The sequence below is a fragment of the Eulemur rufifrons genome, chromosome 24, assembly GCF_041146395.1.
Source record: "Eulemur rufifrons isolate Redbay chromosome 24, OSU_ERuf_1, whole genome shotgun sequence".
Classification (NCBI taxonomy): Eukaryota; Metazoa; Chordata; class Mammalia; order Primates; family Lemuridae; genus Eulemur; species Eulemur rufifrons.
In genome coordinates, this window is record NC_091006.1 from 6,071,578 (window position 1) to 6,085,663 (window position 14,086).

At 51.8% G+C, this 14,086-nt stretch overlaps 1 protein-coding gene and 1 pseudogene across 2 annotated transcripts; both read right to left on the reverse strand.

The window, feature by feature from the left end:
• Positions 1 to 4,126: 4,126 nt before the first annotated feature.
• On the reverse strand, positions 4,127 to 8,498 carry PPP1R14A (protein phosphatase 1 regulatory inhibitor subunit 14A). 2 transcript variants are annotated; one of them, XM_069457903.1, is made up of 4 exons: positions 8,278 to 8,498; positions 5,830 to 5,910; positions 5,253 to 5,285; positions 4,127 to 4,311 (listed from the first exon to the last, which is right to left on the reverse strand). In XM_069457903.1, exons 1-4 carry the CDS (start codon positions 8,476 to 8,478, stop codon positions 4,183 to 4,185), a joined length of 444 nt encoding a protein of 147 aa, XP_069314004.1. In that variant the 5' UTR covers positions 8,479 to 8,498; the 3' UTR covers positions 4,127 to 4,182. The 2 variants fall into 2 exon arrangements, with proteins under 2 accessions (XP_069314004.1, XP_069314005.1); XM_069457904.1 differs by lacking the exon at positions 5,830 to 5,910.
• Positions 8,499 to 11,304: 2,806 nt separating this feature from the next.
• Positions 11,305 to 11,824, reverse strand: LOC138374903 (large ribosomal subunit protein uL11 pseudogene; annotated as a pseudogene).
• Positions 11,825 to 14,086: the final 2,262 nt, after the last annotated feature.

Sequence of the window (14,086 nt, forward strand, 5' to 3'; positions counted from 1 at the left end):
ATTGGTGTTTTAATGATTTTTCCATCAAGGCCTTATGCATCCTTAAGTCAATTGTTAGATACGTTATTGTTTTTGTTGCTCTTGAGATCAGCACAATTCTTAAAAATTATGTTTTAATTGGCTATTACAGTGTTAGTAAAGTGATATTGATTTTTGTAGGCTGATTTTATACCAACCATGATAAACTCTTCACTAAGAGCTTTCCTGCCCTCTTAATTATGAGGGTGAGAAGTACTTTAAAAACATTTTAGCCAATTCTGAGTACCAATCATCAATACAAGCCCAATTCTAATATTTATCAAGTAATTAGCAAGCCTCTGGTGTCCATCGGAGATAAAGGTGGGTGAGCGCTTTGTAGTGTCTAGCTCCAGAGCCTGCTGTTGATTGAATGCCAGCGCCACCTGAGTACTCGCTCCCGTCCCGCCTGCTCAGGTGTCGTTCAAAAGCAACTCACGGCCGGGCGCGGTGGCTCACGCCTGTAATCCTAGCACTCTGAGAGGCCGAGGCGGGAGGATCGCTCGAGGTCAGGAGTTCGAGACCAGCCTGAGCAAGAGTGAGACGCCGTCTCTACTAAAAATAGAAAGAACTTAGCTGGATAACTAAAAAAATTATAGAAAAATTAGCCGGGCATGGTGGCACATGCCTGTAGTCCCGTCCCAGCTACTCAGGAGGCTGAGGCAGGAGGATCGCTTGAGCCCAGGAGTTTGAGGTTGCTGTGAGCTAGGCTGACGCCACGGCACTCTAGCCCGGGCAACAGAGCGAGACTGTCTCAAAAAAAAAAAACAAAAAAGCAACTCACACAGCCACAAGGGGGCGCGCTGAGGCCTCACGTCTGCACGAGGAGGGCTCCAGTGTGTGGAGAGACTGTAGCCGCCTGGGGGCGCTGTTCTAGAAATCGGGAATCTATGGAGGCCAGGAGCTTATATTCTGAAGGTCGGTGTGGGGGTGGGGCAGCGATGTAGACAAATAGAGATCATTTCAGGGTATAATAAATTCAAAGGAGAAAATAAATCAGGTGACAGGATGGTGACTGAGGGTACTCCTTAGATAAGGTGTTCAAGGACACTCTGAGATTACATCCAAATGTCAGAGGATGAGGGCAGCCCCGAGAGGACAGCTCCAGGCAGAGGACACGTGGCCGTGGGTCCTGGAGGGGAGGAGGCGGGTGGGAGTGAGGATGGGGAAGGAGCCGGCGTGGGCGAGGGACAGGAGGAAGAAGGCAGAAAAATTACGGGCAGGGCGTGGCACGGGCTGGGGGACTTCCCAAGGGAAGGCGGTGGAGGCGGTGGCACAAAGGACCTCCAGGACGGGGTATTACCTGAAAAAAGCAAGGTGAAGGCAGCGTTGGGAATGTCTGCCTTGTGGGAACGAAAGGGAATAGGACGGACAGTCACGGCTGTTTGAATTTGCAGAAATACTGGAACAATACTAAGAAATTGTTTGGGTTTTTTTTTTTTTTTTGGTGACAGAGTCTCACTCTGTTGCCCGGGCTAGAGTGCCGTGGCGTCAGCCTAGCTCACAGCAACCTCAAACTCCTGGGCTCAACCGATCCTCCTGCCGCAGCCTCCCGAGTAGCTGGGATTACAGGCATGTGCCACCATGCCCGGCTAATTTTTTCTATATTTTTTTTAGTTATCCAGCTAATTTCTTTCTATTTTTAGTGGAGACAGGGTCTCACTCTTGCTCAAACTGGTCTCGAACTCCTGAGTTCAAGCGATCCTCCCGCCTCGGCCTTCCAGAGTGCTAGGATTATAGGCGTGAGCCACCTCGCCCGGCCATACTAAGAAATTAAAAAAAAAAAAAAAAAAAACCTTTGGAAGAAAGAGGAAGAAGGTACAGGGTGGTCAGAAACAAGGGTGGGAGTGAGAAAAAGCGTCATCCGGTGGCCAGGGGGAAACAGACCACAGACCGTGGGAGGCAGTGCGCCAGCAGGTGGGGAGATGGGTGTGGCCACGACTCGGGGGTGGCAGGACAGATTCACTGTGTCCTTTGGGGCTTTTGTGTATCAGAGGGCCTGTGATTCAGTGTTTCCAAGGGACATCTTGCTGGCCAGGGATGGTGGCTGCAGTAGCTAATGGCCAGCCCCCTCCCCACAATGATAATGTTGATAACAATGCTTAGTATGTATGTGCTGGCTAGTCTATGCTCTGCACTTAAACTTCACAATGACTCTAAGAAGCAGATACTGTTATAACCATCTTCATCGTGCAGATGTGGACACTTAGACACAGTGAGGTTAAGTGACTTGCTCAAGATCACACAGGTAGCATTTGAATCCAGGCAGTAACTCCAGAGTCCATGCTCTTAACCACCGTGGTATGCTGTTTCCCAATCCTGTTGCTGTAGCCTTGTTCTCAGTTTTTAATAATTTTATTGCCCTTTAGACTGGATATCTCAGACAACTGTGAGCAGACACTAACACCTTAGTATGAATTAGTCAATCTCTTCCCATCACTGAAGAGTAACAATCACTGCTATGGTTTATAGGGATACTGTGGCATAGGAGGTAAATATTAATAGTTGGGCTCTGGAGTCATAATGCCCGGGATTGAAGCCCAGCCCCACCATTTCCCAGCTGTGTGACTTTAGGCAAGTGACATCACTAATCTGGGCCTCAGTTTCCTCATCTGTGAAGTCCCTATTTCCCAGATGAGGACACTGAGAGGCTTAGCACATGGCACACCCAGGAATTTAGAACCTGGGTCTTGAGCACATGCCGCCCCCACAAAGATGAGGAACCAAAAACAGGTTCTGTGAGGGGGAAGTCGAAAGAGTCCCCAAGGCCCAAGTGGGGTTTCCTGGGACATAGGTCCAGGCACTGGGAGGCAGGGAGGAGCGATTCGTTCATTCTTGAGTTTCTATACATTTGTGTGAAGGAAAGCGGGCACTGAAGGCTCCGAGGTCTGTCTGCACAAGGGACACAAGGTCCCCTGAAGGAAAGGCCAGGGCACTCCTGGATGTTCCTCTTTCAAGAGCATCTTCTCTTCCTGCCAGATGGGAGCTCAGGCCCCTGGGAGGAGGGGTGCCTGATCCTGGCGGGGCTGCTGGGTGGCACAGGGTGGGGATGGGAGCCCGGGGTCAGTATAGACAGGATGGGAGATGTGCTTTGTCCTGGGGTGAAATATCCCAGAAGAGATACCAGCTCTGGCCCTGCCCCAGCCCCACTCCAGTTCTGACTGTACACAACTAGGACCACTGGTATGACCAGACCTGTTATTAAAATGTTGACATACTTCCGCAGTTTCTGGTAAATAGCCACTACCCACTTCTGATGGCCTAGCCTCTCCCCTGGGACTCTTGAGGCCTCTCCATGCCCAGCATGACAAGATTAACCCTGGTTCAGTAAGGGGGTTTCCCTGACCCAGCTTTGGGGGACATTGTCCATCCTGATTGGTCCATCTTGCCAATATTAATATTTGCCTGGCTCTTCCCCAATATCAATCCCTCCACCCACAAGTTCAGAGTCCTCAGATAGGGGTTCCCATTTCATGTAACTCCTATGCATCCTTCAAAGCCCTGCCTTAATGCTACTTCCTTCACGAAGCCCTCACAGATTTCTTCACCACCCCAAGCGTGAACAGCTCCCTGCCCAGCTAGGGCTCCCTAGTCTCTTGGACTAGTCAGCACACCTTGCTCTAATCCTCTGCACTCAGGCCCTTCTCCCGCACTGGCGTGTGAGCATCTCATCTTTGCAGCCTCAGTACCAACGGCCATGCCAAGCACACAATAACTGCCCAATAAATGTCATGGAGTGGATGGCGATTTGTTTGCTGTGTGATGACTTGTGTTGAGCTGATTATCAGCCACATTTGGTCATGTGCATCTCCCCTGACCCAGGGATCTGGGCCGTCATAGCCCCAGGAGCCCTGATCGCCAAACACACTGGGGCCCAGCTGGCTGGGACTGGCCCAGGCTGGGGGGAGGTGAGGACAGGATGCAAGTCCTGAGGGCGCCGGGTCAACAGGGTTCTCATGCTCTCTGACCAAGGAGGAGTGATTCTCCATCTGGCAGGCCCAGCTGTGGACGCAGCAGGAGAGCGGGAGGTCCTGAGGGGGAAGCCCGGGGTAACCAGGGAGAAGAACGACAGCCACGCGGTGTTACTGTTACAGACCATTAAATACAACTTATAAACAAGCCGGAGCGGCGTCTCGGGCAGCGCGGAGGGGCCACGGAGGCGGGAGGTCAGGGGTGTGCAGTCCGGGCCCGGTCCTGGCGGGGGCTCAGGCTGCTGTCGCTGGACGGGCTGGGCTGGCGGAGGCCTGGCTGCTTGTGGAGGCCGCGCAGCTTCGCCAGCAGCTCCCGGATGAAGTCCTGAGGACGGGGTGGGGGCGCTGAGGACACGGAGCGGCAGGGGCACCCCCTCCACCGTCCCTCTGCCCTGGGCCCTCCTTCTGCTCTCTGGTAGGGGGTAATTTAGAGGTGACAGAGGAGAAAGTGAGGGGGGAGAAAGACAGACAGACAGACAGACAGACATGGGGGAAGAGAGGGCCAAATGGAGAAAGAGACACAGGGAGAGAAAGAGACCGGGAGAGACGGGGCAGATAGGGAGACAGGAGAGAGAAATGGAGGCAGACAGGGACCCAGAAACAGAGACTGAGAGACAGACACCGAGGGGAGAGAAAAACAGGGAGACACTAGAGACCTCGGGAGGGAGACACAGGGACAGAGAAAGAGACGGAGACGCAGAGTGACACGTTTCTCAGGCCAAGAGGGACCAGGAGGGTCCCCAGAGATAGAGGCCTGACACGGCTCCAGGGTAGACAGACACACAGTGACGTTTGTCCCTCAGGCTGCCCAGAGCTGGTTAGAGAAATGTGAATATTTTTCCCTTTTAAAGCAGGGAAGGAAGTGGGAGGGTTGGGCCGGTCAGCTTGGGCCTGGAGGGATGGGGAGGCCCCCCTGGGGTGGGAAGGGGGCCCCAGGGTGCTGGAGGCAGTAGACGGGGAACACAGAGGGACGCTGCTCCAAAGACTGGCAGCCAGGCCCAAGGACAGAGGGCAGCAGCCAGGCAGAAATAGGACACAGATGGGGGCGGAGAGAAACAGCGGAGCTGGCTGCAGATGGGCAGGGAGAGGAGAGAGACACAGAGGAGGGGCACAGGGGACATCCTTGGAGACCAGAAGGAGCTATGAGAAAGACAGAGCTCCCCAGAGTTCCCTCTGCCTGTCCGGGGCATGGCCAGCTTTGTCCCCCTCCCCCATCAGGGTCCAGGGGGACAGGACAGGGCCTGTAATGGGGGAGGGGATACTGACCTCAGTGGGGTTTGTGCATGACTTCAGGAGTCCCTAAACAACGTCCCCGCAGAAAAAAAAAAAAACAAAAAAACAGTAAGTGACTAATACCTACTCCCCTCCAGCCCCTTCTCTCTCCCTAAAAGCCCCAAGGCAGCAAGACAAATGTAAGTCAGACTCCAGGGTGGACTGCCCACCTGGCTTCAAGGGAGGAGCACAGCTGGAGGGCCTAAGCTATGCGGGCAGGGTTAGGTCATTAGATTCAGAGAGGAGGAGAGGGTCACACAGCATAAGCCACGAGAGCAAAGACACGGCAGCCAGACTGCCTGGGTTTGACTTCCCGCTCTGCTCCTTCTGAGCTGAGTGACCCTGGGGCAAGTGACTAAACCTCTCTGGGCCTCATTTTCCTCATCTGGAAAGTAGAGATTATAATAGCACCTACTTCGTAGGGTTTTGTGAAGATTAAAATGAGTCAATAAGTGAAAAGCAATTGAACCAGTGCCTGGTATATAAGTGCTCAATAAACATGCTAACTGTTGCTATTACTTTTAGGGAGGTGCAAAGTAAAGAACGAGGGAGCAGCTTTCCCCCCACCTACTTGGATTTTCCGGCCTCTCTCATCTTCATTCTCTAATTCCAACAATTCATCGATGTTGACCTCATCAGGCATGTCTGCCTCCTAAGGCGAGGAAGGGAGGGTGGTTAGGGTCCCTCTCCCCGCCCTCCCTTGCCTTTGTCCAGGGCTCTGGAGGAGGCCCACGAGCCCCAGAGCCCAGCTGGTGGGTTCTGGAGCAACAAAGTGGCAGTCAGGGACAGCACCGCCAAGGCGGGAACATCTGGGTGCTGGGGGAGGGGTGGCAGATGTATCGAGGGGGGCCTGGGGCCCTGTACCAGCCCGATGCTGGGCCCACGGGCCCTGGGGTCCTCGGGGCTGGCACGAATCTTTTCCCTTGGCCTCGGTTCCCAGTGAGGAAAACAGGCCTGGTGCAGTCTTGGAACGTCAGATTCTGGGATTCAGGAGAGGGGCTGGCTTCTGCCCTTTCAAGGAAAAGTCTTAGCGCTAGGTGCGGGGGAGGAGGAGTGCCTGGCAGGCTGGAGCCTGCTGGGGCGGCCCCTTCCCCCAGGGGACAGGACAGGAGGGGAGGGCTTGGGCCAGCCCCAGGGCCAAAGTGCAGCCTAGTGAGTCCTGGGGGATGAACACCCAGGCCCCCCCATGTGTGTGGGTGGGATGAGTCATGTGTTCAATTCTGAGCGGCCAAGAAGCAACGCCTAGTATGGCCTCTAGGGGCAGTGGCCCAAATGCAGGCTGGCTCAGGACCCTTGCTGGGGACAGGACCCAGCTGCTGAGGCTACAGATTCCTTCCTCCCCCACCCAAAGTCCTGTTGTTGGCCTCCGGGCTGGATGGTTGGGGATTCACGAATGGTGAAGAGGGTTCGGCAAAGGCCAGGCGCATCTATACGTGTGTTACACACGTGTGAATCGCTACCCATGGGCCAGAGCCTGACACCAAGGGTCCAGGGCTGGCTGAGGGTGCAGAGGTATGTGGCATCTACGGTCCTACAGGTGTGAGGTGTGTGGCTCTGGCTTGGGTGTGTCTGTTCTGTCATCATGTGTCCAGGGCGAGCTGCAGTGCCCACCGTGTCTCATAGACACCACCTACCCCTAGCAAATGGGTTCGTTCACCTGTAGGAATGAGCCCACCTGCGTTTCTGAGAACAGAGGGACTGCCTGTCACTGTGTAGAAGGTCCTTGACTTCTACCATTGTCACGCTGTGCGAAGGAGGATTTGAGGGTCCCCTGTGTCTGTCTGGGTGTGTCTCTGTACTGTTATGACATCAGGTACCTGTGACTGTGTCTGGCAGTACTGTATGTGTGTGTTGTAGAAAGCGTGACTTCAAGCAGAGACTCAAGGGATGAAGTACCTGTGTCTGTCCGTAGTCCAGGGGTGCAGGGCTGGCTGAGAGCACAGAGGTATGTGGCATCTACGGTCCTACAGGTGTGAGGTGTGTGGCTCTGGCTTGGGTGTGTCTGCTTCATCGTCATGTGTCCAGGGCGAGCTGTAGCGCCCACCGTCTGGAGATGACCTCATATAACGTCAGCATGTCAACATACGGAGCTGTAGTTTATGCTCTTGTGTGCCCATGGGCAGCTGTGGCTTCCGCCATTGCTCGTCCTTGTGTGCCTATAGCTGACACTGTTTTATGTCTGGGTGCATCTACATTCTCTGTTGTTTTGTGTCTCTGAGTGGCTGTAGCATCTGTCATTGTGTGTAGAGGTGGGCATAGTTTTTTCTTTAGGAGACAATGGATGGTTGTAACTTGAGTCATTTTATATCCAAGGGCAGCTATCGCAGCTGGTATTGTCTATATGTCACAACAGCTTGTACCACTGTGTATCTGTGAACAGCTGTAACCTGAGTCATTTCCTGTTCGAGTGTAGTTGTAGTGTTGTGTGTCTGCACATGGCTGTGGCCTGGGCTATTGTGTCCGTGGGTGGCTGTGGCTGCAGCATATGTTGATCTGTAAGTGACCACAGCTTGTGTCCTCGTTAGTTTGTGTATGGCTCTTGCTTCTGTCGCTATGTCTGAGTGGCGACAGCTTCTGTCACTGTGCGCAGACGTGTATGCTGTTGCTTCCTTTGCTGTGCTCTCCCTGTGGTCGTATCTCCCCTATCACCATGTCTATGTTTGCCGTGCAGACATCCCCCTCCTCCTGCTCTGTCTGCAGACATGGACGTTCTGGCTCCCCAAGTTTTCCTCCTCACCCCCATATGCTAACCCCCTGGCCCTTCCCAGGTGTTTGTACACATCTCTGGGGACCCAAGTGTGCACGTGTGCGTGTGTGTCTGTATCTCTCTGCCCACAAGCCGAGTGCCATTGAGAGCAGACGGTCAAGCGTGTGTCCTCTTGTGCACACCAGGCTGCATGTGCACCAGCGAGCCTGCACCAAGACCCCAAGAGCGTAGGGTCCCGACGCCCAGGCTCAGTCTGTGCCAGACCACCCCCTCCCACGCCCCCCAAACTCCCACACCCCTCCCCTGCCTCACCCTGCCGCGGTACAACTCTTCCAAGCGCCCGTCGATCCACTTTTCCACGTCCAGCCGCCGCTGCAGCTCCCGCCGGTCATACTTGACGGTGACACGCGCGTGCCGTTTCTGCAGCCCCCCTGGGCTGCCCCCCGGCCCGCGGGCCCGCGACGGAGCCTGCAGCTTGCTCAGCACCCGCTTGCCCAGCCGCTGAGCTGCCATCCCGGTGCTGGCCGGCCCGGCACCGCGCTGTGCGCCTTCGCCCAGCGCCCAGGGAGCCTCTTACCGGCCGGGGCGGGGCTGGCCGGGGGCGGGGCCGGCAGGCCCCGCCCCTCCCTCCCAGGGCCTCAGTTTCCCCGTCTGCAGTGCGAGGGCAGGCCGCGGCGCTGGCTTGAAGCTTGAAGCCGACAGTCACGGCAGGTTCAGGTATGGACAGAATCCGAGGGTCCCCTAGATCCCGGGGAGGGGCGGGGTCCTGGGACAGAGGCTTGGGGACCGGGCCTGTCTGCGCCCTCTGGCGGCTGCGGGGGACGGTGCAGGAATCCCTGCGCCGCCTTCGCTGCCAGGGAAAGTCAAACCATAGTACTTCGAACCATCATTTGTTCATTCCTTCGTTCATTCATTCACTCACTCATGCATCCACCCGTTTGTTCATTTATTAACTCATTCTACTCAACAAATAGGCCAGGCGTGGCGGCTTACCCCGGTAATCCTAGCACTTTGGGAGGCCGAGGCGGGAGGATCACTTGAGGCCAGGAGTTCAAGACCAGCCTGAGCAAGAACGAGCCTCGGTCTCTATTAAAAATAGAAAAACTAGCTGGGCGTATTGGCACGCGCCTGTAGTCCTAGTTACTCGGGAGGCTGAGGCAGGAGGATCGCTTGAGCCCAGGAGTTTGAGGTTGCTGTGAGCTGTTATGATGCCACTGCACTGTCTTTTTTTTTTTTTTTTTTCTAGACAGAGTTTCACTCTGTTGCCCGGGCTAGAGTGCTGTGGCGTCAGCCTCGCTCACAGCAACCTCAAACTCCTGGGCTCAAGCGATCCTCCTGCCTCAGCCTCCCGAGTAACTAGGACTACAGGCATGTGCCACCATGCCCGGCTAATATTTTCTATATATATTTTTAGTTGTCCAGCTAATTTCTTTCAATTTTTAGTAGAGATGGGGTCTCGCTCTTGCTCAGGCTGGTCTCGAACTCCTCACCTCGAGCAATCCGCCCGCCCCAGCCTCCCAAAGTGCTAGGATTACAGGTGCGAGCCACCGCGCCTGGCCTTGAGACCTTGTCTTAAAATTTTTTTTTTTTTTGGCCAGGCCCGGTGGCTCACGCCTGTAATCCTAGCACTCTGGGAGGCCGAGGTGGGCGGATCGTTTGAGCTCAGGAGTTCGAGACCAGCCTGAGCAAGAGCGAGACCCCATCTCTACTAAAAATAGAAAGAAATTATATGGACAGCTAAAAATATATATAGAAAAAATTAGCCGGGCATGGTGGTGCATGCCTGTAGTCCCAGCTACTCGGGAGGCTGAGACAGGAGGATCCCTTGAGTTCAGGAGATTGAGGTTGCTGTGAGCTAGGCTGACGCCACAGCACTCACTCTAGCCTGGGCAACAGAGCGAGACTCTGTCTCAAAAAAAAAAAAAAAAAAAAAAATTTTTTTTTTTTTTTTTTTCTAAAATTGGCCGGGCGGGGTCTACTTTCTAAACAATTGATGCAATTACTGTTGAGTTACAATAATATATACGCAAATTTCAAATTCGATATTTTTATTGTTCTAGCCTTTAGTAAACATTATTGTTTATATTAGTTTTTTATGGCTGCATAACAAATTAGCACAAACTTAGTTGGCTTCAAACAGCACAAATTTATTATCTCATAACTCCTGATTCAGTCCAGTCCTGGCTTAGCTGGGCTCTCTGCTCCAGCCAGGGCTGCAGTTTCACCAGAGGCTCGAGTGGGGAAAGATCTGCTTTCAACTGCTTGCAGCTTGCAGTTGTGGGGATGAGGTTTTCTTTTCTTTTTTTTTTTTTTTTTGAGATAGTCTTGCCCTGTTGCCCAGGCTAGAGTGCCGGGGCATCAGCCTAGCTCACAGCAACCTCAAACTCCTGGGCTCAAGTGGTCCTCCTGCTGCACCCTACTGAGTAAGCTGGGACTACAGGCATGTGCCACCATGCCTGGCTAATTTTTTTATTTTCTATTTTTAGTTGCCCAGCTAATTTCTTTCTATTTTTAGTAGAGATGGGCTCTTGCTCTTGCTGAGGCTAGTCTCAAACTCCTGACCTCAAGTGATCCTCCCACCTCAGCCTCTCAGAGTGCTAGGGTTACAGGCATGAGCCACCAAGCCTGGCCAGGTTTGAGGTTTTCGTATTCTTGCTGGCTGTCAGCCAAGGCCAATCTCAGTTCCTAGAGGCCACCTACAGCTCCTTGTCATGTGGCCCTTTCCATGAGTCCTCTTACAACTAGTCAGCTTACTTCCTCAAAGCCAGCAACACAGAGACTGTCCTTCAGACTGTAAAAAGGAGTCATATAAGATAAAGTAACAAGTCCCAGGTACTGCTCACATGCAAGGAAAAGGATTATATAGGGTGTGAACTTGGGGGCTGCCCTAACATGTATTTGCCACAATGTTCTATAGAAAAGTTAACACAGAGAACTCCCAGGTATATAGTTGACTCCTGACACATGAAGACTCAGCTGCTATATGTATTTCTTTTGAAAATAAGTTCATAACAATTTGGAACCATTTGGGCTTGCATTAGGTACAGTTTGAGTCTCCAATCTTTATGATTCTACATATTCTTGCATTTAAATAATAGATTAGAGACAAAAATAACACAATGATTACAATGATGAAGAAACCATTCCATCATTCTACATATTCCTTTGGAATTTTTGTGTCTAAAACAGCAAAACAGTATGAACTGTGCAATGTATAATATTTTTATTTGGTAAGTGCAACTAATCATTCATACATGAAATATTTTACTGAATTTGAGTAGTATCTTTTTTTAGGGTGTATCAAATGACCCTTTATTGAGATATTTTCCTTTGTACTTTTTAACTAGCTGGACATTCCACTGCACTGCTATTGATGTCATCTATAATGTCATGAGGGTGGCGGCCATCAGTATTATAGTCCACAGACTGGGAAGTCCCCAGGATCTCTTTAATGGTTCCAGAGAGTTCTCTGGCTAAAGATTGGTGCCACATCTGTCATCTAGCAATGTTGACAATCTCATCAAAAGTGATATTTCCATCGTGCTTCATGTTTTTCTGTTTCTTTATGTCTCTTGGTGGTTCCTTGAGGGCTCTGATGATGATGATCAGGGCAGAGGCAGAAGGTACCGCTTCGATCTGGGCCTGTCTTTGCTGAATAGTTTCACTGTAATCCTCAGACCTTCTAGTCACTGGTTGCCTTGGTGATGTCATTACCAACCTTTTCTGGAGACAGACCCAGGGGGCCAATGTTGGGGGCCAGGGCAGACATGGCACCGACTTAACTACCGGTGCACCTCAGGTACTTGACTTTGATCTCATTGGGGTGGAACTTAGGCAGCATCATGGAGGTGGCTGGTGGCAGATGAACCTGGATTTGGGATGACTAAAGAAAGTTGGACCTTGGCCTCCTCTGAGCCAAAAATTGAAAGCTTGAGTGGTATCTTTTTTTAAAAAATGTATTTATTCATTTAGAGAAGGGGTCTTGCTATGCTGCCCAGGTTGGAGTGCAGTGGCTATTTACAGGTATGATCATAGTGCACTATAGCCTCTAACTCCTGGCCTCAAGCGATCCTCCCACATCAGCCCCCCTAGTAACTGGGACTGCAGGTGCGTGCCACTGCACCCAGCTAGCAATATCTTTAAAATTAAAATTTATTCATTTTCAATTGTTTTAAAACTAAAAAAACAAATAAAATAATAATTCTTACATGATTATTATTGAAAATAATTTTCTGGTAGAGAGGAGGGGTATAAAAAAAATATCCACTCCAGGTGTCAAATATGCTATGTCCACCACTCTTCCCAACATTATAAAGTGAGTTCCAACAGGCCAGAAATTTTGCTTTGTTTACTGTTGTATCTTCTCCAGCATCTACAGTAGTACCTAGCTCATAGCAGGTGCTCAATGAATGTGCTGAATGAATGGATGGATGTGTGAATGAATGAATCAATGAATGAAGAGGCCTGTGCCTTCTCCCGAGCCTCAACCACTCACCACATTCCTGTCTGTCTTCAAGCTCAAGCCCAGGCTTAGTGGCACTGGGTGGCAGGGGGCATTCAAGTGCTGGGAAAGAACTTTTTCCTCACATTCAGACTCTTGACCTTGAGTCCCTGACCTCACTGCAAGATTAAAGAAAATGACTGGCATAAAACTTTAATTGTTTAAGGTAAATATCATTTTGATAACTCAGTTACACCCGCTTCATGTATTATTATGCCAAGAGGGAGGCTGAATAGTGGGAGTGGCTCCCAGAATGCCCTGTTATCTCAAGACCTTTGCCTTTGCTGTCCCTTGGCCCATATCATCCTTCAGAGTTCATTATCAAAGGCACCCCTCACAGAGCTCTTCCTCCACCACCCAGTTCAAATGATCTTATTTTCCATGCAAGCCCTCAATTTTTTTTTTTTTTTTTTTTTTTTTTTTGAGACAGAGTCTCACTCTCTTGCCCAGGCTAGAGTGCCGTGGTGTCAGCCTAGCTCACAGCAACCTCCAACTCCTGGGCTCAAGCAATCCTCCTGCCTCAGCCTTCCGAGTAGCTGGGACTACGGGCACGTGCCACCATGCCCGGCTAATTTTTTGTGTATATATATTTTAGTTGTCCATATAATTTCTTTCTACTTTTAGTACAGACAGGGTCTCGCTCTTGTTCAGGCTGGTCTCGAACTCCTAAGCTGAAATGATCCACCTGCCTTGGCCTCCCAGAGTGCTAGGATTACAGGCGTGAGCCACCGCGCCCAGCCCAAGCCCCCAATTTATTAATATTTTCCTTATAACACTGTTAAAGTGCTTTCAGTAATAATGCAGTTATTTTAATTCTCCTACTGGCTGTCCTCTACTCCTATGCCCGCCCCACTCCACCCCCTTTCCAGAGTCAGCTCATAAATCCCCTCTTCCAGGAAGCCCACCCAGACCCCCAAGGTGGGTCAGCTGTCTCCTCTGAGCTCCCCTCTTCTCCAGTCTGATCTCTCTGCCTGTGCTTCCCTGTCACAGTCCCTCAGAATCCGGACGCCACTCTATGGCTGCCTGGTGAAGTATTTGTCTCCTTATCTGTATTGGAAACCCTAAAGGCAGGGCCTAGAGGTTGTTGTTCTTTCATGGGTCTCTCACTTCCTCCAGGGAGACCTTCTTGGCCCTTTGTCAGGCTGGATGGGGAAGCTGTCTGGTCTCCCATCATGATCTCCTCTTCCACCATCCCAGCCCCTGATCACTCAGCTTGGGCTTTCCCCAACACAGCCTTAAATCACTCTGCCCTATGATTGTCCACCACCACTACTCTGGGCTGTTCTGTCTAGTGACACACGGACCAGTCTGGCGTGGCCACCGCTGGGTCTCAAGCATTGTGCCACCGAGCAGGCGCCCAGTGAACAGTGAATTTAGGAAGCAATAAATCCTTCACCCACAAAGGACGGCGGAGGCAAAGCAGGCAGAAAACCACAGGTTTCCAAGAAACGCGCTGTTTGCCGCCCCCTCCTCCCATCCTGAGGCCCAGCCGTGAGGAGCTAAGGCCCTCAGAGCGCGTTGCCAAGCCTACAGGCAAGGGTGGCAGAAGCCCTGGCTAAGGTGGGGGTGCACCCTCACCGAGCCAGGTCCCACGCGGGGCGGAGCCCACGCAAGCCCCAC